The following is a 23,135-nucleotide window of genomic DNA, read 5'->3' as shown; positions in this document are numbered from 1 at the left end:
ATCGTTTTGATGTATTCACTATTATTTTACAATGTAGAAAATAATACAAATAAAGGAAAACCCTTGAATAAGTTGGTGTGTTCAAACTTTTGACTGGTACTGTATATATTTCAAAAAATCTATATGGAGGATTGGATATGATCCAGACAATTATATTGGTGGAAGCTACAATCTATCTGCAATATTAAATCTGATACAGTATATCACATAATTTTTTTTATAATTAAATAAACACTCTCTGACCCTGATTGAACCCAGTGCAGTAAAATGTTAAATTAATGTATTATAGTTTATGACAGTTTGTCCCAGACGGACCACTTCATCAAGCACGTTTGGATAGGTTTACAGGGTACACTGTTGAGGGGTCCAATTACCAGGCCCTATGTTAAAATGTATCCTTAACTGTCTTAACTCTGTATGAGTAGGCTAAGTGTGTGTGATGGTGTGGGAAGGATCTGACTTGATGTGTTAGTCAGAGGAGAGACACAGTATTATCATGGCTGTTACCCTTCTCCTATTTAAGCACATAGGCTAAAGACCTTAAGCTCTTTCTCAGCCAGGGGACTACAGGCTACAATCTGAACCTTTTTCTTGCTCCTTCAATGGGTGGGCGCAAGTTATAGCCGTTTCGCAGCCAGCAAAGAGCTTTCCGTAGCAATATACAGTGCATGTGGAAGGTATTCAGACCCCTTGACTTTTTCCATACTTTGTCACATTACAGCCTTATTCTAATTGATTAAATATATTTTTTTCCCTCATCAGGTAGCCTAGTGGTTAGAGCAATGGGCCAATAACCGAAAGTTTGCTGGATCAAATCCCTGAGCTGACAAGGTAAAAATCTGTCGTCTTGCCATAGAACAAGGAAGTTAACCTTTAATGGTTTTCCTCCTCTTCTGATGACGATTATGAAGGATTGGACCAGTAGGCCGTCATTGTAAATAAGAATGTGTTCTTAACTAACTTGCCTAGTTAAATAAAAGTTAAATATATATATATTTAAATCAATTTATACACAATAACTTTTTGTAATTTTTGCAAATGTCAAATTTTTTGTAACCTTATTTACATAAGTATTCAGACCCTTTGCTATGAGACTTGAAATTGAGCTCAGGTGCATCCTGTTTCCATTGATCATCCTTGAGAGCACACAGCCAAGACAACACAGGAGTGGCTACGGGACAAGTCTCTGAATGTCCTTGATTGGCCCAGCCAGAGCCCGGACTTGAACCCCGATCGAACATCTCTGGAGAAACCTGAAATAGCTGTGGAGAGACGCTCCCCAACCAACCTGATAGAGCTTGAGAGGATCTGCAGAGAATGGGAGAAACTCTCCAAATACAGGTGTGCCAGTCTTGTAGCGTCATACCCAAGAAGGCTAGAGGCTGTAATCGCTGCCAAAGGTGCTTCAACAAATCTCAAGTTATAAATTTTTTATGCATTTGCAAAAATGTATACAAACTGTTTTTGCTTTGTCATTATGGGGTATTGTGTGTAGATTGATTAAGGAACTTTAAAAAAAAAGTCAATTTTAGAATGTAATAAAATGTGGAAAAAGTTAAGAGGTCTGAATACTTTCCGAATGCACTGTACATACTGAGACTCAATACTCACATGCAGTTATTTCCCTGATGTTATCACAATCATTATTTTTCCAGCCACTCGTAAACACTGCGAAGCTGTTAATTACTATGCCAGTCATTAATAAGGATCTAATTTAAAAAGTTATTTTTTTTGCAAACACAGCTGTTCTGTGAGAGTGGCACTTTTGACATGATTGTTGGATATTTTGAGTTGACTTAAAAATGTCCCTGACCGCTTATAAATAAAACAGGTCAGTGACCCCCCTCTCCATCTGTAAGCACCTGTTCAGGCTAATCATGGTGAAACAACCAAGTGAGACTGAAAAGTCTATATCCATTTACATGCAAATAAAGTAAAAAACGAAACAAAGTGTCTAGCGTCGTCCCAGACAACTTTCCACTGCCTCAGAGAGAGGAACTGTGTACACTGGCCATTTTGACACTTGGCAGGTGGGCCAGAGAGTGGCTATGGTGGTGGGCTTAACATTTAAAGGCGCTCAGATGTCTGACAGCCCCTCCAGAGCCAAACTGCTTCCCCTCACGGCCTCTCACAGCCCCCCGCCCCCCTGGCCGGTCCCCTGCTGACGTCGGCTGGGCCGTTTACATTTATGTAGACAGGCTTATTCCATTCTTAATACCACCTCCAGTAAGGAGAAGAGCAGAGGTGTCAAGCAGTAGGTGAGAGACAGGGACAATCTCACGACAGGATGTCTGTTAAGTCAGAACTCTGAAGGTGTTTCCACAGGTTACACTGACAGTTACTGGCTGTATTTTTCTGGTTTCACTCTTTATGGATTTTAATTTAGTTAGTTTGATTTTCTTCATTTTTGTTGTTGATAAATTAGCATTTTATTCACATATCCTTCGTTAAATCAGCTTGTCTGTACAGTTGAAGAGGAGCACATAGGGATAAGGCTGGCTGCGTTTTTCAAAAAAGTTGTCCCGTCTGTCACTCGGACGTTGGTCATCAACCTTTCTGTGACCCTTTTTCTGTCTCGATTGGGTGTCCTAACGTGATTCGGTCATGAGTTCAAAGATAGTGAACTCTAACTCATCCCCTGGAAAGCCAAGCACGATGGATAACCTAACTGACTGCACTGGTGCCGGCTTGGACCTCATTCAGAATCGCATTGAGTCTCTGAGCAGTAAGATGGACAGGCTCATCAACATCCAGGAGAAGGTCCTCAATCGGCTGGACGGAATAACCCAGGACATCGATGGTATCGAAAGGGACGTGGAAACTCTGAAGGTGGACAACGAGGAGATCCATATACCTGCAAGAGCCCTAACTCTTCCCCTGGTTCAAACCCAGGGTACAGGTGTGGTGGGCGAGGTGAGAGAGATGTGTCATGAGATGAGCTCCATCATGATGGCGTTGGACCAGCGCTCGGAGAAGCAGGCTGAGAAGCTGGACGGGATGGAGAATCTGGTCCTCAGCATCCAGCAGGTCATCAGATTCATCGGGGAGACGGTGAAGAGCTCCCGGGTTATGGAGATGATGTTTATGCGTCCTGCAGCACACAAGGCCCCCAAGTCCAAAGACAGTAAGGGCAAGGTGGACGTTAAGAGGCAATCGTCTGCAGAAAAGAGCGAGAGCTCAGTTACTAAGAAGACTGACAAGGTGAGACTGGAAGCTCAAACTGCACTAACCAAAGAGGTGTGTTTGTGCAGGTCTATGTAGACTGTATTAAGGGTTCTTTATTAAGGCACTTTATGAACTCTTTACTTAACAAAACTCTGGATTATGTTCATGTGAATTTAATAATAAAACACTTGTGTTCAGGTGTTAATTTAGAATGGATTGAAGTTATGGATGTTTTGATGGGCAACGTAGGTTAGATGAATTGCTGGGTTCACTGTTTCCTCATGCTCCTGCAAATGTCCTTCAAAAATGGGCACATTGTATTCAGGTTCGGAGATAAGGTGCTCCATGTTTCCATGTTTGGTTTTTGATTTGGTTTAGTTTTATGATGTTGGCACTGCAGAGGAAAATGATCAGAGCAGCAAAGCTGGCTAGTCAAGTGGAGATCTGTTTCCTAAGGAAGGATTGTGGCTTGGCTCATGCTGTTTTTCCTCATGAAGTGGTGGAAGATGTGTCAAAGCAATATGACTTTGGGACATAGCGATCTCCACTGCTTGTATAGTGCCATGCAGAGCACGCCATATTGTATGGAAGGAGCCAAAGCCTTGACACTTATACCCAGTGTTGGAATTGGTGGGGAACATTCCACCACCTCACAATCAAGTACAGTGGTATATGAAAAACAACATCTGTTTACAATGCCCAACCAAAAGAACTCAAATGTGCCCCCACCTTTCACCACCTACAGTAATACACTTATTGCTCTGCTCATACTGTACATTAGCCTACATTCTACATTCGTCCTTGGCCTATAATGTGGCCACCGGCATCTGGGGTGCTGAGTGTAAGGACTCCCCCCTCTCTCTTTCTCTCTGTCTCTCTCTCTTGTTTTCTGTATATCTTTCTCTCTATTGCGGTATTTCTCTCTCACCCTCTCAGTCCTGTAATGGCATGTTGAGAGGTCCCAGCGTGGATATACTGTAGACGTACTATGGTTTCAGTGATGTGTATTGATATCTGTTACCTATATATGCATTTCAATTCAGAGCATCCCCCATGTACATTGTTTCAGATAAATCTATTCATAACTCTTCATTAGAAATCCAGTCATGGCAACAGTGTCAAACAGCCATTGATTTAAAGGGTCTAGTAAATTATTGTTCTTCACACTGTGTGCTACATTTGAGGCTGGCACAGAGGCTGGCACAGAGGCTGGCACAGAGGCTGGAACAGAGGCTGGCACTGCTTCAGATGTGAGTGGCACAAAATAAGCAGGAGATGATTGACCTGTATAGGACACTGTGTTTTTAATGGTGGAGTGGTTGTACCCTGTAGATGCTTTATTCAGGTGATCGGTCTTACTTGGGATGGAAGGTTGGGCCAGTAAAAAAAATATCTTAATTTGAACAGTGTCTCGCAGCAGTTAAATAATCCTGCAGCAACAGGAATGTAAATTATTATGTGGATTATAATTCAAGGACATTTTTGTAGGGGTTGAGTCTGAAATTCTAAAGTGGAAATGAAAAATGTTTTAAGCCTAGTTAAACCTTGCATGTACTATACATTTGCATTTCCTGCTACGCAGGAAAGTTCTCTGTGACGACAGAGTGATCAAATTAAGATATTACATCTGTATGTACTAGCAAGCATGTGAAACTAGTTAACGACTCAGTGATCTTAGGGAAGTAACTAGAAGCATTTGGTACTGGACTGATTAGGTTACAGAAAGAGAAGAATTTGAATCATAATGTCAACTGTCCATTGCACTGGGTTAAGTAGTCCAAGCACAATGAGTAGCACTGATTTTGTTGTAGAAGGTTAACTTAAACCCAAATCCTCTAGGCTTAAGTCCCAGTCACTTCCTACCAACTTCAACAAGCACTTTAAGTTGTTGATTCAATGTGACCAGCAGTAACACACTGAGAATGGTCTTAGACACAGAGACACTGAAGGTCAATGGCTAGTGCTGTCTGTTATTAAAGCCTTAAGCGGGACTTATGGGTACCTCAAAGCCAGTTATCATCCCGTTCCATTACTGGCATGAGGGTGGATGCCAGATTGGTATCTGTTTTCATGCCCAGGGTCTATTACCTGCAAGCAGAGACCAACTCATTTAGATGGTGAATGAGATACATTGTAGTGTAAGAGTTTCCACATGTCATGGTGTATGGTAGTGTAGAGTATGTCTACTAGGAAATTAGGAAAGCGGTCCTGTAAATAGGAACTGGTGCAGTATCTGATAATTGCAATGTATTCAGACCCTTATTTGGTGAGTTAAGGGTCTTTCCATTTCAACACAGTTCTAGCACAAAACCTCAAACTACGATACAGACTTGACATTTTCAGCTTGACTTGAGGTTAGAACTCAAACAGCAACTAAGGGGTCATATAAGTCCACACGTAAGGGCATACATACCTCTGTGATTGTCTATTGGCTACTGTATGACTCAGATCACCAGGAATTCTCGTTGTCGTCAGAGCTCTCGCCAGGCGGTGGCTCCAGCCTCCGGCCGTCTCCATTCACCTCTAAGGTGTGAGATGACTGTCTACCGCAGACATTTGTCAATGTGGTCCCCCCCACACACACCACACAAACCACACACATATCAAACCACACACATATCGTACCACTGTGGAAATCCCCATCCTCAAAATATCTCCTCTGCCTTACTACTGATCAGTGCTTACCTCACAACCAACAACACGCCTTGAGACATTTTTTAAGATGTTGACCTGCTCATTAAAGGACTGGAGTGTTGACTATAGTACTGGGTAGCCCCTCGGGTTCGAAGTCTGTTTGAGAAGACTTGTTTGGTTGGTTGCGGGCAATTTCTCCGCTTAGGGTCAGTATTGCATTCCATCGCTCACTGTGACAAGTGATTAACTATAAATTCACAGCCTCGCACACATGTACCAACCTATCTATACATCTGCTGTGGACAGTCAACGTCATGCTTTGACTGAAACAAGTTTGGCTTTGTAGTTTGTATTAATACAGTAGCAGGATGCTAACTTGAATGAAACAACAATCAGGCTAGGCTAAATGTTTTGACGGTTACATTCATGTTCCTTTCATCTTTAACATCACATCACATTCAGTCATTCATTTGATTCATTTCACATATTGTAACACGTGTTTTCATCTTTCATACTGTCAAATGTTCATGTTCCTTTGTAACCTACCTTTCTCACTACCACTCCCCTTCCTCCTTACCCTCTCTAACAGTGTCATAATCCATCTCATGTTGCAGACCATTCACCATTGTCCAACTAGCATTGCCGTGTTGTCTGTCTCCTTAACAGAAAACTACCTCTACTAAAGCCACAAAAGGGACTCAAGGGATGATAACCACTAAATGTGAACCCAAACCTAGTAGACCGGAGACCACTCACAGTCACAAGACAACAAAGCTCCACGGACCAAAGCATTTTCTCACAATCCGCAAACTCTGCGGAAACTTTGTACGTGTTAACTTGCTCACAGAAAACATGTTTATCATGAAGTTTCTGTGCAGTACATATTGTAATTACATAGTGGTAGCGGTTTCAGGGAAATATACATATTTTACCTCGTTTTGAAGAATGTTGAAATGTAAACCAAATGCAGAACGTGATGATCTTATCTTTCGTTCTTCCCTTCCTTTAGTCAAAAGATCACAAGGGGAAGGATGGGAAGGAGAAGTCCAGTCTGAGCACAAAAGGTCTGAAAACACAGAAGAAGAAACCCCCAGATACAGCAGGTGTTCACAGTACATTAAAATGTGTCAACAATAGCTCACAGCCGTACAACACACACACAGTGACCTTTACCAGTCAAAACAAACTAACTCACACACAGCAGCACTCACAACATGTAACATGTGAGATGTAAACAACATGTGTTCTGAAAGCTTAGAGAGCGGGAGAAGAAAATAGACTTCCTTGAATGATACTATCTTGGAGCCACACAAAAGATAACCAACCGGCTAGTCACAGCAGTCTTCCTGTCAGATGTAAACAACAGTATTGCGCTAACAAGTACATCATGAAACCAAAAGATCAAAGAGAATAAAAAAGATCAGACTGACACTTCAGACAACCACCTGCCATTATCTTAGGAGGATACTAGGAGTGTGTTGACATTCTGAGATATGTGCAATCATCTGATTATAGTTACTAAAGTGAAAATCATGCAGGTGGTTGAATTAATTATAACTGTATCCCCTTGGCCATTCTGTTTGTTCCAATGCAGACACCATCTCCCTGAGGAAGCAGGCGTTGCTGCTAAAGGAGGTTCAGAAGCTCAACAGGGAGAATGCAGAGAGATCATCATCAGGTCACCAGCAGCAGCTTACCCCTGATGGCGTCTTGGACCTGGAGGCTGGATCTGGAAGGGCCTCAGAGGGTTTGGGATCATCACAGACTGGGTCCCTCAGCCCGAACCTGCTGGACTTGATCCTCAAGGGCCCCAAGGCCCCCGTGACCGAAGAGGAGTCATTGTCTGAGAAGGAGAGGGAGGCAGCAGGAGATGGACTAAAAGTGGAGGAGAGGAAGGAGGAAGAGGAGGTCATAAAGAAGCAAGAGAAGGAAGACCACCTCAGTGAATTGAAGTTCAAGGAAGAGGAGCGAGAGGAAGAGCTGTTGAAAATCACAGAGCAGCCTGAGGAGGTTAGAGGAGCAGAGGAGAGAGAGGGGAACAAAAAGGAGGAGGACAGTGCAGGCCCATCAGAAGCTGCTGATATGTCAGTTAAGGATCTCCCTCCTCTCCCACCCTCCCCTGAAGCTCCAGGAGAGACTGGCTCTATTCCAGAGAGGTAGGGTATCCCCTCTACCCTCCTCAATCCCTTCCTATTTATTTTCTTTGATGTATTTCTTTGTTTCGTTCTCTGTCTCTCACTCTCTGTCCCTCTCATTCTCTCTCTTTATTTCTCTCTCTACTTCAGTACCATTCACTCTGTGATCCCTGTCTTTCAAATACACACACTAATTTCTAAAATAAATTCAGCAAAAAAAGAAACGTCCCTTTTTCAGGACATGTCTTTCAAAGATAATTCGTAAAAATCCAAATAACTTCACAGATCTTCATTGTAAAGGGTATAAACAGTGTTTGCCATGCTTGTTCAATGAACCATAAACAATTAATGAACACACACCTGTGGAGGCACTCACAGCTTACAGACGGTAGGCAATTAAGGTCAGAGTTATGAAAACATAGGACACTAAAGAGGCCTTTCTACTGACTCTACTGACCAAAAGAAAGATGCCCAGTGTCCCTGCTCATCTGTATGAACTTGCCTTATGCATGCTGCAAGGAGGCATGAGGTCTGCAGATGTGGCCAGGGCAATAAATTGCAATGTCAATACTTTGAGACACCTAAGACAGCGCTACAGGGAGACAGGATGGACAGCTGATCATTCTCGCAGTGGCAGACCTCGTGTAACAACACCTGCACAGGATCGGTACATCCGAACATCACACCTGCGGGACAGGTACAGGATGGCAACAACAACTGCCCGAGTTACACCAGGAACACACAATTCCTCCATCAGTGCTCAGACTGTCCACAATAGGCTGAGAGAGGCTGGACTGACGGCTTGTAGGCCTGTTGTAAGGCAGGTCCTCACCTGACATCAGTGTCTATGGGCACAAACCCACCATCGCTGGACCAGACAGGACTGGCAAAAAGTGCTCTCCATTGACGAGTCGCGGTTTTGTCTCACCAGGGGTGATGGTCGGATTCGCATTTATCGTCAAAGGAATGAGCGTTACACCGAGGCCTGTACTCTGGAGCGGGATCAATTTGGAGGTGGAGGGTCCGTCATGGTCTGGGGTGGTGTGTCACAGCATCATCGGACTGAGCTTGTTGCCATTGAAGGCAATCTCAACGCTGTGCGTTACAAGGAAGATGTCCTCCTCCCTCATGTGGTACCTTTCCTGCAAGCTCATCCTGACATGATCCTCCAGCATGACAATGCCACCAGCCATAATGCTCGTTCTGTGCATGATTTCCTGCAAGACAGGAATGTCAGTGTTCTGCCATGGCAGGCGACTAGCCTGGATCTCAATCCCATTGAGCACGTCTGGGACCTGTTTGATCGGAGGGTGAGGGCTGGGGCCTTTCACCCCAGAAATGTCTGGGAACTTGCAGGTGCCTTGGTGGAAGAGTGTGGTAACATCTCACAGCAAGAACTGGCAAATCTGGTGCAGTCCACGAGGAGGAGATGCACTGCAGTACTTAATGCAGTTGGTGGCCACAACAAATACTGACTGTTACTTTTGATTTTGACCCCCCCCCTTTGTTCAGGGACACATTATACAATTTCTGTTAGTCACATGTCTGTGGAACTTGTTCAGTTCATGTCTCAGTGGTTGAATCTTGTTATGTTCATACAAATATTTACACATGTTAAGTTTGCTGAAAATAAACGCAGTTGACAGTGAGAGGACATTTCTTTTTTTGCTGAGTTTATGTTTGTCTATTTCAGTTGTGAAGTCCACAACAGAAGTGCCTCCTCTCAGTCCCTGGAAGCTGCAGAACAGGACCAGATTGAAGAGTGCAGCACCAGCAGCAAGCGTCGCGTGGCGGAGGAAGACCTGGGAGTGGAGGACCACAAGAAGAGTCGGGTGGAGGGAGGAGCAGGAGAGGAATATGTGAGGCAGGGGGAGAAGGAGCAGGGGGAGAGGCAGGAGGAGGAAGAGGAAGGAGAAAGACCAGAGGATGAGGGATGGGGCATCTTCAAGGCAGACGGGGTGGATATCCGTGTGGAACTGAAGGAGAGGATGGGAAAAGAGAAGAAGCCTGATCAGTCTACAGAAGTCAGGCACTCTACTGGGGAACAGTTCTTCATTGGTGAGGACCAGCATTTTTATGGGGCACTGTGGCTTTAAGTCTGGGGGAAAGGTGATAAGTACTGAGGGAGGAACTTGAAATGCGCACACTCAACTCAACGATTCCATAAATCACACATTTCCACACAGTGGAAAACTGGAGTTACGCAAACAAATATTAGGATTTGTCCTGATATGAAGTCCAATAGATGTTTGATATGGTGGCTATTCTTTCTCTTTTTGTAGAAAATATTCATAATCATATTGAATTAGGGTATAAAAAAGCATGCTTCCTAGAAGTAACAAAGTAGGAGAGTACTGTAGTCTGCATAACCAACATCTCCTTTCTCATGTTTACCACAGTGTGTTAGTTAGCACAGGATGATAACTTGATTATGAGGTACCATAGAGCCACATGCTATCTGATTAACAATACAGCTTCTATTTCCCCTCCATGCTACTGTTTGCCAGGGCTCACTTGAAAAATAGATGTCAATCTCTATGTGACTTCCATGGTTAAATGGTTAAAAATGAAATAATTTTGTGTCATATCTCCTTTAAGATAAAAGCTCTCCTCCTCCGGCTCCATTCAACCATCGGATGGTGGCAGCCAAACCGAACCAGATCAGCAACTTCTACACCATCAACAGAGCAGAGGTTCTCGGAGGGTAAGTGTACCTATCCTGTTCCTAGCGATACATAATGATTTGAACCACAAGGTAAAATTTGAAATGACTTTTCAACTGATTAACTTCAAATTCAAGAATAATTGTATCCATCCGCTGTGACCATTGTGAGGTTCCAAAGAGTAACATAAAATAGTGCCTGCTTAGGCCGATCGCTCCCCAGAGAGCACAGGCCATCAACGACTCCTCTCCATCGAGCTCTTTCCTACATTGTACTGAGTTATTATAAATTTGTCAATTATTAGTCGATTCTCCATTGTCTTTTGGAACCAAACTCATGGAACAAATTATATCTCACCTAAATCATAGATAGAGAGGAACAGAGGTCCTCAACAATGTTGAGTTGTGTAACCCTCCCCTCCTCTCCTCTCCTCTCTTCTCCTCTCCCCTGGTTCATAACTCCAGAGTCAGGGCAGTTATTTTTACTGAAGGCCTTTGGGGTATGTGAAACCATACCCCCACTGCCTGCTGTGAGCTAATCTCTAAGTGTTAATCTACATTTTCAAAGAGAGGACCCTCACTCTCATTTAATGAAATAAAGGAGAAATGAACAATAAAATACCTTCACAAAATGATATTACTTTCTTGTATTGGAGGAGAACTGATTTAGTATCCGAGGACATACTGATGAAATAGTTTTGATAGTTCAAGTAGTTCATCTTCTGACTGTGCAATCCCCCTCCATTCAGGGGACATATTACCTGGATGAGTAACATTATAGGATTTGTGACTTACAGGTGATCGATCGTTGTGCCAACTCTTAGTCAGAGGGAGAGGGAGTAAGGTTACGTTATAAAAAAGAAAACGAGTCAGAAACTGAAGACACCTTACTTATTTTTCCGTCTCTCTCTTAGAGGTCGTTTTGGCCAGGTGCACAAATGCATGGAAAACTCCTCGGGTCTCACCCTGGCTGCCAAGATCATCAAAGCCCGGAGTCAGAAAGAGAAGGTACTAATTCTTAATGAGTAAATGTACTTGGAATATAAACTGAATAAACTACACTTGTTAAGGTTTAAAAATGTATCTTCGAAGGCTATGTGCGTTTTGCATGCATATAAAAAACCTCTACACACCTTGCAGCTTCCTTGAAAAAGTAAGTTATTTTGAAATACTTTTTGAGTATTAAATTTTTTTTTTAAATGTGGAATTAGACATCTGAACATAACACTCTAAAAACATTTTCACTCTAAAGAAGTGGTTGGACGCGGAATATGTTTCTTCCTCATTTTATGATAAATGTTAAATTTGCAGAATAGAAGAGCCGTACACTGCTTGCTAGCTGCAAGCGAACATTTGACACCTCTCATTGTGTGGTTGGTGTGTGTTTGGCATGTAGGAGGTGGTGAAGAATGAGATCACGGTCATGAACCAGCTGGACCACGCCAACCTGATCCAGCTCTACGCCGCCTACGAGTCCAGGAACGACATCATCCTGGTGCTGGAATAGTACGTTCCCTCCACAGAACTAAATAAAACATATCAGCATTATATTGTACACTATATATACAAAAGTAAATGCCCCAATCTATAGTGCCAACTGTAAAGTTTGGTGGAGGAGGAATAATGGTCTGGGGCTAGCCAGCTGCATTTGCTAGCTCAGTAAGTGAAGCTTAAAGTGCTTGTCCTTCATTTTGGAAGAAATTGTTTTGTTCAAAACTGTTCAACTATTGCCTTTCTCTCTCGTTGATTCAACTACTCACCACATGTTATACACTGCAGTGCTAGCTAGCTGAAGCTTATGCTTTCAGTACTAGATGAAAGAGCTCTGATAGGCTGGAGGACGTCCTCCGGAAGTTGTCATAATTTGTGTGTAAGTCTATAGAAGGGGGTGAGAACCATCAGCCTCCTAGGTTTTCTATTGAAGTCAATGTACCCAGAAGAGGATTTGAAGCTAGCTGTCCTCTGGCTACACCATGGTGCTACCCTACAGACAGCGGTTGAGGCTACTGTAGACCTTCTTGGCAAAGTAGTGTTTTAATCAGTTATTTGGTGATGTGATTATTTTTAGTATAGTTTTATCTAAAAAGGATAACTTTTTAAATGTTTTACAATTACATTTTTTATGAAATTTCACTGAGGAGGATGGTCCTCCCCTTCCTCCTCTGAAGAGCCTCCACTGGTGGAAAGCCTTCCTACGAGAGTGGAGGTTGTTATAGCAGCAATGGAGGGACCAACTCCATTTTAATGCCCATGATTTTGGAATGAGATGTTCGACAAGCAGGTGTCCACATACTTTTTGTAATGTAGTGTATGTCTATGGTTCTCTGCCTCGCTGTCTGTTCCTTCCCACAATGTTTTCTCAACCTTCATCTTTAAGCTTAAATTCATTTGACATCATTTTTATGCCATGATGCCACTGTAGATAGAGAATACACGAGAGGTCAGTGCACTGTCTTGTAGTATCTTTAAATAAATGGATTTTGAGGAAACTTTAATGAAATGAAATGATAGTGCATGTGTTCAGGAAAGTACAGCAGCATTTTGAGTCTACTGATTCAGACCATGGTACATACAGTCTTTACTTCCTAGCAACCCCAAGCTCAAGTCCTGTTTTTGGGCAATTTGCTTCATACGTTTCTGCAGCATCCTAATGTGTTTTTGTGTGTGTGATTGTAGTGTGGATGGAGGGGAGCTCTTTGACAGGATCATCGATGAGAACTACACTCTGATGGAGCTGGACACGGTGCTGTTCATCAGGCAGATCTGTGAGGGCCTGCAGCACATGCACAAGATGTACATCCTCCATCTGGACCTCAAGGTAGACTACCACACTGTGTTTGACAGGGGCGGCGAGCAAAAAAATATATACTTATTGCTTCAGATCAGTGTTAATGTGCCAGAGGTCATTGTTTTCCATAGCCACTGATGTTATTGATAGCATATCAGATTGTACACAACAGGTAACAATGGTTTCTATATACTACTGTCTTGCCATTGTTTCACCTTTTTCAGCCAGAGAATATTCTATGTGTGAGCAGAGTCACGAATAAAATTAAGATCATCGACTTTGGACTTGCCAGAAAGTAGGTTTCATATTCACATGAATCGTCCACTTGAATTAGCATAATTGTATATCATATATGATGTATCAATGCATGCAGCATTAAACTATTGTATTTGTATTGATAGATTCCCAATAAAAATAAGCATGTATTCCCCCTAGATACAAGCCCAGAGAGAAGTTACGAATAAATTTCGGCACCCCAGAGTTCCTGGCCCCAGAAGTTGTCAACTACGACTTTGTGTCATTCAACACCGACATGTGGAGCCTGGGAGTGATTACATATATGCTGTGAGTACACATGCACACTCATTTATTTATTTAACCTTTATTTAACTAGGCAAGACAGTTATGAACAAATTCTTATTTACAATGACGGCCTACCCTGGCCAAACCCTAACCCGTAAGGTGCTGGACCAATTGTGCGCTGCCCTATAGAACTCCCATAGCATTGACGCCTCTAGCACTGAGATGCAGTGACTTTAGACCGCTGCGCCACTCAGGAGCCCAAACGTACACACACACACACACACACACACACACACACACACACACACACACACACACACACACACACACACAATAAATACTTTTCCTCTTCTTCCACAGGCTAAGCGGTCTGTGTCCCTTCCTAGGTGACGACGACAATGAGACTTTGAATAACATTCTGGCCTGCCAGTGGAATTTTGAAGAGGCAGAATTTACAGACATCTCAGAGGAGGCCAAAGACTTCATCTCCAAACTCCTCATCATCAATAAAAGGTATCATACATCTGCTTGATTTCAAAATACTGTGCATTCGGAAAGTCTTCATCCCCCTTGACTTTTCCACATTTTGTTAGGTTACAGCCTTATTCTAAAACAGATTAAATTGTTTTTTCCCTCATCAATCTACAAACCATCATGACAAAACAAAAACAGTTTTTTTCTTTTTTTTTTTGCTAATGTATTAAAAATAAAAAGACAGATATCACATTGAATGGAGCTGAAGGTTAGGACTAATAACAAATAATAACAAGATAGCTAATGTAAAACATAGTGTGTTCGTGAAATGTATATGGGTTATGAACTTTTGTGAAGAGCACAGTTTGAAAGACATGGCAAATAGAAATCAAACCCGATGGACATCAGAAATAAATGGGAGGTTGAGGAAAGACAGGGGTAAAAACAAACTAAATAGAACTATCATAAAATAGACTGTGTCCATAAAATGTATATAGCATGTATAAGCTGGAAGTAGAGGCCTAAGCATTGTTGTTTACTACTTTACTCCAATTAGAGGAAGGGTGGTAGGGTTAGAAAGTAAAACACACACACGCACACACACAAAAGTTTGGACACACACATTGCTCAGTTTGGCGGGGCGGCCAGCTCTTGGAAGAGCCTTGGTGGTTCCAAACTTCTTCCATTTAAGAATGATGGAGGTCACTGTGGTCTTGGGGACCTTCAATGCTGCAGAAATCTATCGGTACCCTTCCCCAGATCTTTACCTCAACACAATCCTGTCTCGGAGCTCTACGGACAATTCCTTTGACCTCATGGCTTGGTTTTTGCTCTGACACTGTCAGATGCGTCTTTATATAGACATGTATGTGCCTTTCCAAATCAAGTTCAATCAATTGAATTTACCACAGGTGGACTCTAATCAAGTTGTAGAAACATCAAGGATGATCATGGAAACAGGATGCGCCTGAGCTCAATTTCGAGTCTCATAGCAAAGGGTCTGGATATTTATGTAAATAAGGTGTTCTGTTTTTTCATTTTAAAACATTTGCCAAAATTTCGACAAAACCTCTTTTCACTTTGTCATTATGGGGTATTGTTTGTAGATTGATGAGGAAAACAATTATTGAATATATTTTAGAACAAGGCTGTAATGTAACAAGTCAAGGGGTCTGAATACTTTCTTGAGGCACAGCATATTGCACCACGTATACTGTATATTTTGCAATAAAAATCTAAAATCTATTTTTCTTCTATGACATTTTACATCTGTTTGTATATATATCTGTGTGTTTGTGTGTGTTTTTCTGCAGTTGGAGGATAGGTGCCTCTGAAGCGTTGAGACATCCTTGGCTCTCTGACGCAGTCCTCCATCACCGTCTTCATGAAAAGGTACAGGGCACCCACTCACTTCTTATAGACAGGATAGGATGGGATCACAGCTCTTACGTTGCTACCATATTATGAAGTGGTGTAGTTCTACTGATTGGTTTGCTCTCGTTTAGAAGTTTTTTTAAAATTGTTATTGACTTATCTTTGTGTTTTGCCTCGGTTTTACAGAAGAACATGTGTAACCGCTCACGCAGATCTTCATGCGTACCCACCACAGATAGTTGAGGTAAGTCTCTAACCCTTCCTTATCAAACCTCACACATTTTCTCCACTATGACACAATCCTACTGCATATTTGAACATTTGTGCAAATACCTAATTTAATCAAAGGGGATGTTTTACCTAAAAGATATTGTTATATCCCACGTCAGGATTCAGCTTTCAATCTCAACAAAACAGTAATGTCTTCCTAGAGACCACCAGGTGTAGGCTTGTTTCAATATTTTCCCATGACAAGAAAGTCAGATCAGATTTAGCCCAGAAATGTTGACATTGCTGAAACTGAACTGTTTTCTATCCCTTTATGTTTTGAGCAGCATGATGACTTGACGGAGCCAGCGGTGGCCACTTGGACCAAGCCTGCTGTACACCTGTAGAACTACCAGAGCTTACCTGTATGAACACATTTAAACTGTTAAAACTCCGTAGGTGGAGCAGTGTGTCATGTGTGGTAGTGCAAAACCAAGAGACAGACAAGGCAATTCAGCACTCAAATAGGATTTATTAACAGATAAAAAAAAATAAGGCCAATAATCAAAATCAACAGCTGGTCCTTTATGGCAATAACTGAATGTAATCGTATTCTTTCCCAGTGATTTATTTTCTCCCAGGGCAGAGAGAGCTTCAAACCGTCGTCATTGGGTGCTGACTGGTCCAATGGTTAGGCGTGTCCTCCTCACTGCTCTCTCTCTCCCTCTCTGAACGCCACTGCCTCCCCATGTTCTGCCACCCTAATTGCAGCCAGCTGTTCAAGATGTGCAGCTGCAGTCAATTAAGTCTCTGTGGAGAGATGCCACACCTTGTAATGAGTTGTTTATCCACCAAGTGGGGCCAAAATCCAGCCTTTCCCACCCTTACACCCCTCGGATGCTCACACACCACCCATCCCTGCTTCAACTCGTGGTTTGTACAGGCCAATGCCCCGATAAAGTCAACTCTTGACCAGGCATCTAATCCAAGGCCATGGAGGTACACCCCTGGACCTCTAGGGGTCATACAACAAAGGTTGATGTTCGTCATCTCCATGGTTCACCCTCTTCATGGGTTTGGTTCTCGGCCACCTTCTGGGGCACACACGATAACTGGTTATTGAGAGGGGGAAGGCTCTCACCTCCATGCGTCTGTGCCTCCTCACCAGCTTTCCCGTTCTCCTTTGAATGACAGCGGCTCGCCTTTTTCCACTTGGGCCTCAGGGTTTCTGCAAAGTCTTGGGTTATTATCACAGAAATGTTCAGAAATGTTTTTTTTTTACCTCAGTTTTACTTCAAGCCCCTTTTCTTTCACAGGGCATTTCTTTTGGTCTCCTCCAGCCCTTCTTGGAAAACCATGCTTCTTCAACATTTTCAAAATAGAGCACCCCGACAGCATGCCACCTGCCTCAGCTCTGGTCAAAGAACATTTGAAGGTCCATGCCAGGAGTTTGAGGTTTCTCCATTTCTGAACATCCCTTTTCATTGGTCATACTCACCACCACAGTGCCATCTTGGACCTTTACCTCATGGTAAAGGTGGGGCTCGCTGTCCCCTGGTGGTGTACCTGATGGTAGTTGACCAGTTTCTGTGGAGTTGGGAGACTCTCCCTGAGGCCTCCTGGTAACCAAGAGCTTGGCAAAGTCTTGGGTTACCATATAACCATCATCCATCTTAATGAACTTGCCTGACCATAGTAGGCCCTCTGACTCCCAGGCCCACTCTCCAACACTCCACCACTCCTGGGGAGGCTCAGTAACATAGTTGGTTTGTCAGGCTCACCCATGTCTTGTAGCTCTTCCATTCACATTTGACTGGGTGGATGACTGGCAGAGCTCCACTGCCTCCTTGGCCTCTTCCTGTCTTTAAAGGGGATTCTTCTTCTCTGGCTGTGAATTTTTCCTCTGCGTCGTGTCAGAGGTTTGACCTGAGGGTGAGCCAGTTGCCTCAACCGCCCTGTTGAGTTCTTTGTCTCACTGCCTTCTGTGCAAGTGATCCACCTGCTGGCAGTTCTGTCTTCTGGGTTTTGGAAAGAAGACTCACGTCAACCATGGTTAGACACTTCAGACTTTAAACCTCTTCACTTCTGAATCACAATTCAACCTTCCTTCAGACCTCTTAACTCATGACGAAACTTCACTCACCAGAGTATTGGGCTGCTTCCCTCTTGGCTGGTAGTGCCCTTCTACGGGCTCACCCCAGTTTCCTAACCAGTTTTTGATTTTGGAGCACTGGAACTTCCCTGGTCGCTGCTGAATCCTTTGGACCGCCATCTCCCTGTCACCACTTCACCATCAGGGGACCTTGAAACCTCTTCTGGGGAAAACAAAGTGGGAGAGTCATCAGTGGAATGTATTTGGACTGACATTCTTGTTGGTGTGGTTGTCCTGGGAACTCTCTGTGTAACCATGCTCTGGTCCAGGTTTTCTTTTTCGCGATTCCTTTAATCTTCTCTGGCCATGGGTTCTGGACATACAGGCTGTTTTCTCTTCGGTCAGGGGGCTGTTCAGTGGTGTGGGTAAACAACTCACACGAAGGAGCAAACATGTCCCCTGAAATGGAGAGTGGGATTTGATCCCACCAGAGCTCCGTCTCCCCTCTAGTCCAGGACTTGCCTCAGCAGATGGCTGTGTTGATGCTTTTCACGCAGTTGCACCTCAAGGCTACTTAGCCTCTCCTGCTCATTTTTGAGCAACAAGAAGATCTGCTCCCACTTGGCCCTCGAGGCCATATTAGATGTCTCCAGCCTGTGAACGACATCCTGCATTTACTGAACCTCATTACGTTTTCCACTTATGATTGCAATTCAGAGGCTTTTCCTGCCAGGGACATCTTCTCCTCCATCAATTCCACCACTCTCTGCTTGGCTTCCATCGCTGACTTCTTTGCCATCTCTTCATTCCTTTTCAATTCACTTATGAGGCTCTTCACTGCCTCCTGCTCAAGCCTTCTTGCTGCCTGCTCCTCTTCCAGACAGGCCTGCACATTGTTCCTCTTCATTGCTTCTCAATTACCTGGGCAGTTCCTGCTCGGTCTGCTTGCTCTTACTGCTTGTCCAGCACCTTTGTGGAAACCCCTGTTCGTTTTGAACTGGGGTGCAGCTTTTCTTCCAACAGGGCCAACATCCCAGCCTGGGCTTCCCCTTGTAGCTCTGCCCTCTGCCGGCAGATCTCTAAATTCTGGGTGCTGGCTACCTGCTCCCTATGCTCCTTTTCTGCACACTCGTGAGCTACCTCAGAGACCTCCAGGACCCTCTTCAGCTGCAGCTTTCCTGCCTCTAATTCTTCTCACCTGAGCTTTTCCTCTGAGCCGAGCATTACTTTTCATGAGCTTTTCAGATTGCTCATTGGCAGCGTGAACTACCTCTTTAAGATAAATGTTCACGATTCAGAACAGGCCTCTTCTTCCAAAGTCACTACAACATCCTGGAACTTAGTCTTTACATTCTCACCTCTTCCCCTTGGTCCCTGCACTTCTCCTGCAGGCTGAGGACCATACTTGATTCTCTTTCAGTTGACTTTTCAGCCAGGTTACCCTCTTCCTGTTGCTGAAAGTCTCCTCTTGCAAGGTGGCCAGCTGCCTTGACTTCTCATGGAGCCGTTTGAGGCCATGACGCTCTTCTTGTAGGACGGCGCACAGGCACCCCAGACGCTCCTTCAGGGCCTCTTTGCTGGTCTTCTCTTCTTCAAACTGCTTCTTGAAGGCTTCCTTGGCCTGGTCAGCATCTAGTAGGTAGGCCCTCGTGCCCTTGCTGCCCCTGGGTGTCTGCTAACAGGCATCTGCTCACTTCTTCCTTTGCCTTCCCCCTTGAAGTATCAGCTGGCACTTCTTTGTTACAGCCACAGGTGGCGGTACTTACGTCTGGCTAAGCACTGTTCAGTCTTCTATTTTTACATTTTTCATGTCACTGATAGCTGCAGTGATTTCTGGATCCACAAGGAGCCCCTTTATTAAACTAGGCAAGTCAGTTAAGAACAAATTCTTATTTACAATGACTGCCTACCCCGGCCAAACCCAGACGATGCTGGGCCAATTGTGTACCGCTCTTTGGGACTCCCAATCACGAGCGGATGTGATACAGCCTGGATTCGAACCAGGGACTCTTGCATTGAGATGCAGTGCCTTAGAACGCTGCGCCACCCGGGAGCCCAGAGTTATTTATGGCCTGTGAGAAACTCAAGACTACCTTCAGAGCTCTTCAGTGCTCCCTTATGTGTGGTGCTTAGTCCCCTCCGTCGCCAACCACCTCAAGGTTGAGGGACTTGACATCCATTCTTCTGCCAGCAGCATTTTCTCTTGTAAAAACCTACTTAAAAAACCCTGTCCTCACAGCCTACAGGGCACCATAACTTGTCTAAATGGTTGTCTCAGGTTTCACTACCACACGGGGACACTCACATTCTCCACCAGTGTAACAACTCCGTAGATGGAGGAGTGTGTCACATGTGTGGTAATGCAAAACCAAGAGACAGACAAGGCAATTCAGCACTCAAAGAGGATTTATTAAATAAATAAAGGGTTCACAGGTAGCTTGGGGAATCTTCATGTCCCAAAAGAATGTTCTCACAAAGAAATGAGGCCAATAATCAAAATCAACAACTGGCCCTTATGTCAGCAACTGAACATAAACGTAAGTCACTGGGGAAGATAATCTTTTACCCCAGGGCAGAGAGAACTTCAAACCTTCGGCATTGGGTGCAAACTGGTCCAATATTTGCGATAAAACTTTGGTGTGTCCTCCTCACGGCTTTCTCTCTCTGAATGCCACTGCCTCCCCATGTTCTGCCGTCCTAATTGCAGCCAGCTGTACAAGATGTGCAGCTGCAGTCAATTAAGTCTCTGTGGAGAGATTCCACACCTTGTAATGGGTTGTTTAGCCACCAGATGGGGCCTAAAACCGGCTTTTCTCACCCCTACACCCCTCGGATGCTCACAAAACCTACACCTATTGAACTACACCTGTAGAACAACCAGAGCTGTGTGATGAATGGACAATACAGGTTATCTTACTTTTACAAAGTAAAAGTACTATTCCCACAGTTTAGTGTGAAAGCGTAGAGCCCTTGAAGACTGGAAGGTGTAGTGAAAGATATTTAGCTGGATATGTGAATGTAATCTACAATGCAAGACAGTATAACAGAACACCAACACCTAACTGCCCTGATCTTGTAAATACTTTGGGGATTTTGTCAGACAAACTAGCTGAACTTTTATCCGAAGTGTGTTTGTTTCCCTGCTCATACAGTTTTACTGCTCTCTTCCTTCATGTGTGAATTAAATTTTGATTCACACATCAGTTATCCACAATGCACCTCACAATATATGCTTCGATGTGACTCTGATCTCTTTTTAATTTAATTTTCTGCTAATGTAAAAGGGTTCCATGTTGAGTACTGTACCCCACTTTTCCTCTGAATGTGAGTGTATTCATGCAAACCGAGGGATTTTCCTGTTTAATTTGACTGATAGATAGACCAATGTCATATGTTTGTTGTTTGTTTTTTGTTCTCGTGACATTTGGCGTAAATAGATAAAATATGCAGATGTGTGCTTAAACCCTTTAATGCGGATCTGGAGTACTTAACACTTTTTCGGTGGCATTAGTCTGGGAAGGCATTGTTATCCTGTTTTCATTTTCTTAAAATAATTTGATCTGTTGTTTTAATTGCTGTTGATATATTCTATATTGTATTTTTGGAAAAGCTGTGCTTTCTCTAAGGAAAGAGTTGTACAAATGGAAATGGTTGTGAACAATGTTTTGTAACAAGATGATTGGCAAAGTAAAAAAATGCCTCCCAGAATCAGGGTCTGCATCTAAGGGTTAAGTTCCAGAGACAGCTCGTTATGATTTCACAATTCACACACACACACACACACACACACACACACACACACACACACACACACACACACACACACACACACACACACACACACACACACACACACACATTCATAAACAAACAATTGGTGTGGTCTGTTTTCAAGCTCTAGTATGCCCACTTTATATTGTTATTTATTTAAATCAGATGAATTCACCAAACTAATCATAGCATTGAAGGAAAAATACCTTGTTAGAAGTGACATGTTTCTATGTCTGTAGTCATGTCCTACATTATACTTGTTCATGTGTGTATAAAAAACAAACATTTTTACTGTAAATTAAAATAATCCAAGTCTTATCAGTTTTTTTCTTTGTTTTATTTAAAAACCTTTGTTTAAGATTAAGCAGGTAATTTTTTATTTGGCCTTTGTTGTTAATTTTAATTGATGAAAGCATGTTTTTGGCTTGCATGTGCTCAGTAAAACCAAAATAGTACATATATGACACATGATGCATCATTATTTCAATGTGTAGGGTTGGGCTTAATAATTTGCATTGTTAATATTGTTGTTTGTTAATGCTTGTCTGCATGTTATCATATTGTAATCAAATAAAAACGACTTTATTACCTTCCATGAAGGTTGGCTATTGGAAAGTATACTACCTATTAGATTCAAATATTGTTAGTATTGAATGTTTTAAACTTTTTATCATTTCCTCTATGGTATATATATTTTCTCAGGTTTACAGATGTATAGACCGTGAAATTGCTTTCTCTTGTCCACTGAACATTGATCGTCATTGTTTTGAAGGTTAGAGTAGAATAGATTCTGTAAAATCTTTTCTATAAAAAACAATGTCCTTTTTCTGATCCAAGCAACAGAGTGAAATGCATTTTGAATTCGATATGCATTTGGAAGTGTTGTCGCATTAAAAATGAAATAAATATTACAGAGAAAGGAAAAACACCTTTATTATCACAAGTGTCTTTTCATTGAAATTATCTGTAAAGCAAAACTGTGCTGTATTGCCAATGTTAAATTAGAAAACATCTTTAGATCTGAGTTCCGTCACTCAGTGTTGGTGGGTTCCTGAATGTAGCTCCTGTAGCTCAAGGCTCAACCAATTCCTATGGGTTTCTGATAATGTTGCCCACATATCCAGCAGAGGGCAGTGAAACTAATTTCAATATATGCTGAACAAAAATATAAAAGCAACATGCAACAATTTCAACGATTTTACTGAGTTACATGTCAAATTAGGAAAGCAGTCAATTGAAATAAAAGAATTAGGCCCTAATCTACGGATTTCCCAAGACTTGGCAGGGGCACAGCCATTGGTGGGCTTGGGA

At 42.9% G+C, this 23,135-nt stretch overlaps 1 protein-coding gene across 6 annotated transcripts in view; it reads left to right on the top strand.

Annotated features, from left to right (window-relative positions):
- mylk4a (myosin light chain kinase family, member 4a) overlaps nt 1–22,752 on the top strand; it is a 44,080-nt gene extending 21,328 nt beyond the window's left edge. Inside the window, exons 1-15 of one of the 6 annotated variants that reach the window (XM_021613508.3) lie at nt 2,019–3,201; nt 6,466–6,624; nt 6,809–6,902; nt 7,394–7,955; nt 9,628–9,992; nt 10,533–10,638; nt 11,511–11,604; nt 11,993–12,102; nt 13,273–13,414; nt 13,609–13,679; nt 13,820–13,948; nt 14,267–14,419; nt 15,694–15,772; nt 15,941–15,998; nt 16,309–22,752. In XM_021613508.3, coding sequence (XP_021469183.3) covers nt 2,605–3,201; nt 6,466–6,624; nt 6,809–6,902; nt 7,394–7,955; nt 9,628–9,992; nt 10,533–10,638; nt 11,511–11,604; nt 11,993–12,102; nt 13,273–13,414; nt 13,609–13,679; nt 13,820–13,948; nt 14,267–14,419; nt 15,694–15,772; nt 15,941–15,997 — 2,718 coding nt within the window. In that variant the 5' untranslated portion in view covers nt 2,019–2,604 and the 3' untranslated portion in view covers nt 15,998; nt 16,309–22,752. Of the gene's footprint in view, nt 1–2,018; nt 3,202–6,465; nt 6,625–6,808; nt 6,903–7,393; nt 7,956–9,627; nt 9,993–10,532; nt 10,639–11,510; nt 11,605–11,992; nt 12,103–13,272; nt 13,415–13,608; nt 13,680–13,819; nt 13,949–14,266; nt 14,420–15,693; nt 15,773–15,940; nt 15,999–16,308 lie in introns of those variants that run through there. The other 5 variants (XM_021613509.3, XM_021613511.3, XM_021613510.3 and 2 more) reach the window with 5 other exon arrangements.
- The last annotated feature ends 383 nt before the right edge of the window (nt 22,753–23,135 follow it).

This window comes from Oncorhynchus mykiss, chromosome 8, assembly GCF_057628025.1.
Source record: "Oncorhynchus mykiss isolate SJ-2025 chromosome 8, ASM5762802v1, whole genome shotgun sequence".
Taxonomy (NCBI): Eukaryota; Metazoa; Chordata; class Actinopteri; order Salmoniformes; family Salmonidae; genus Oncorhynchus; species Oncorhynchus mykiss.
The sequence above is the reverse complement of the archived record's forward strand: the minus strand, read 5'-3'. Positions and strand labels throughout refer to the sequence as shown.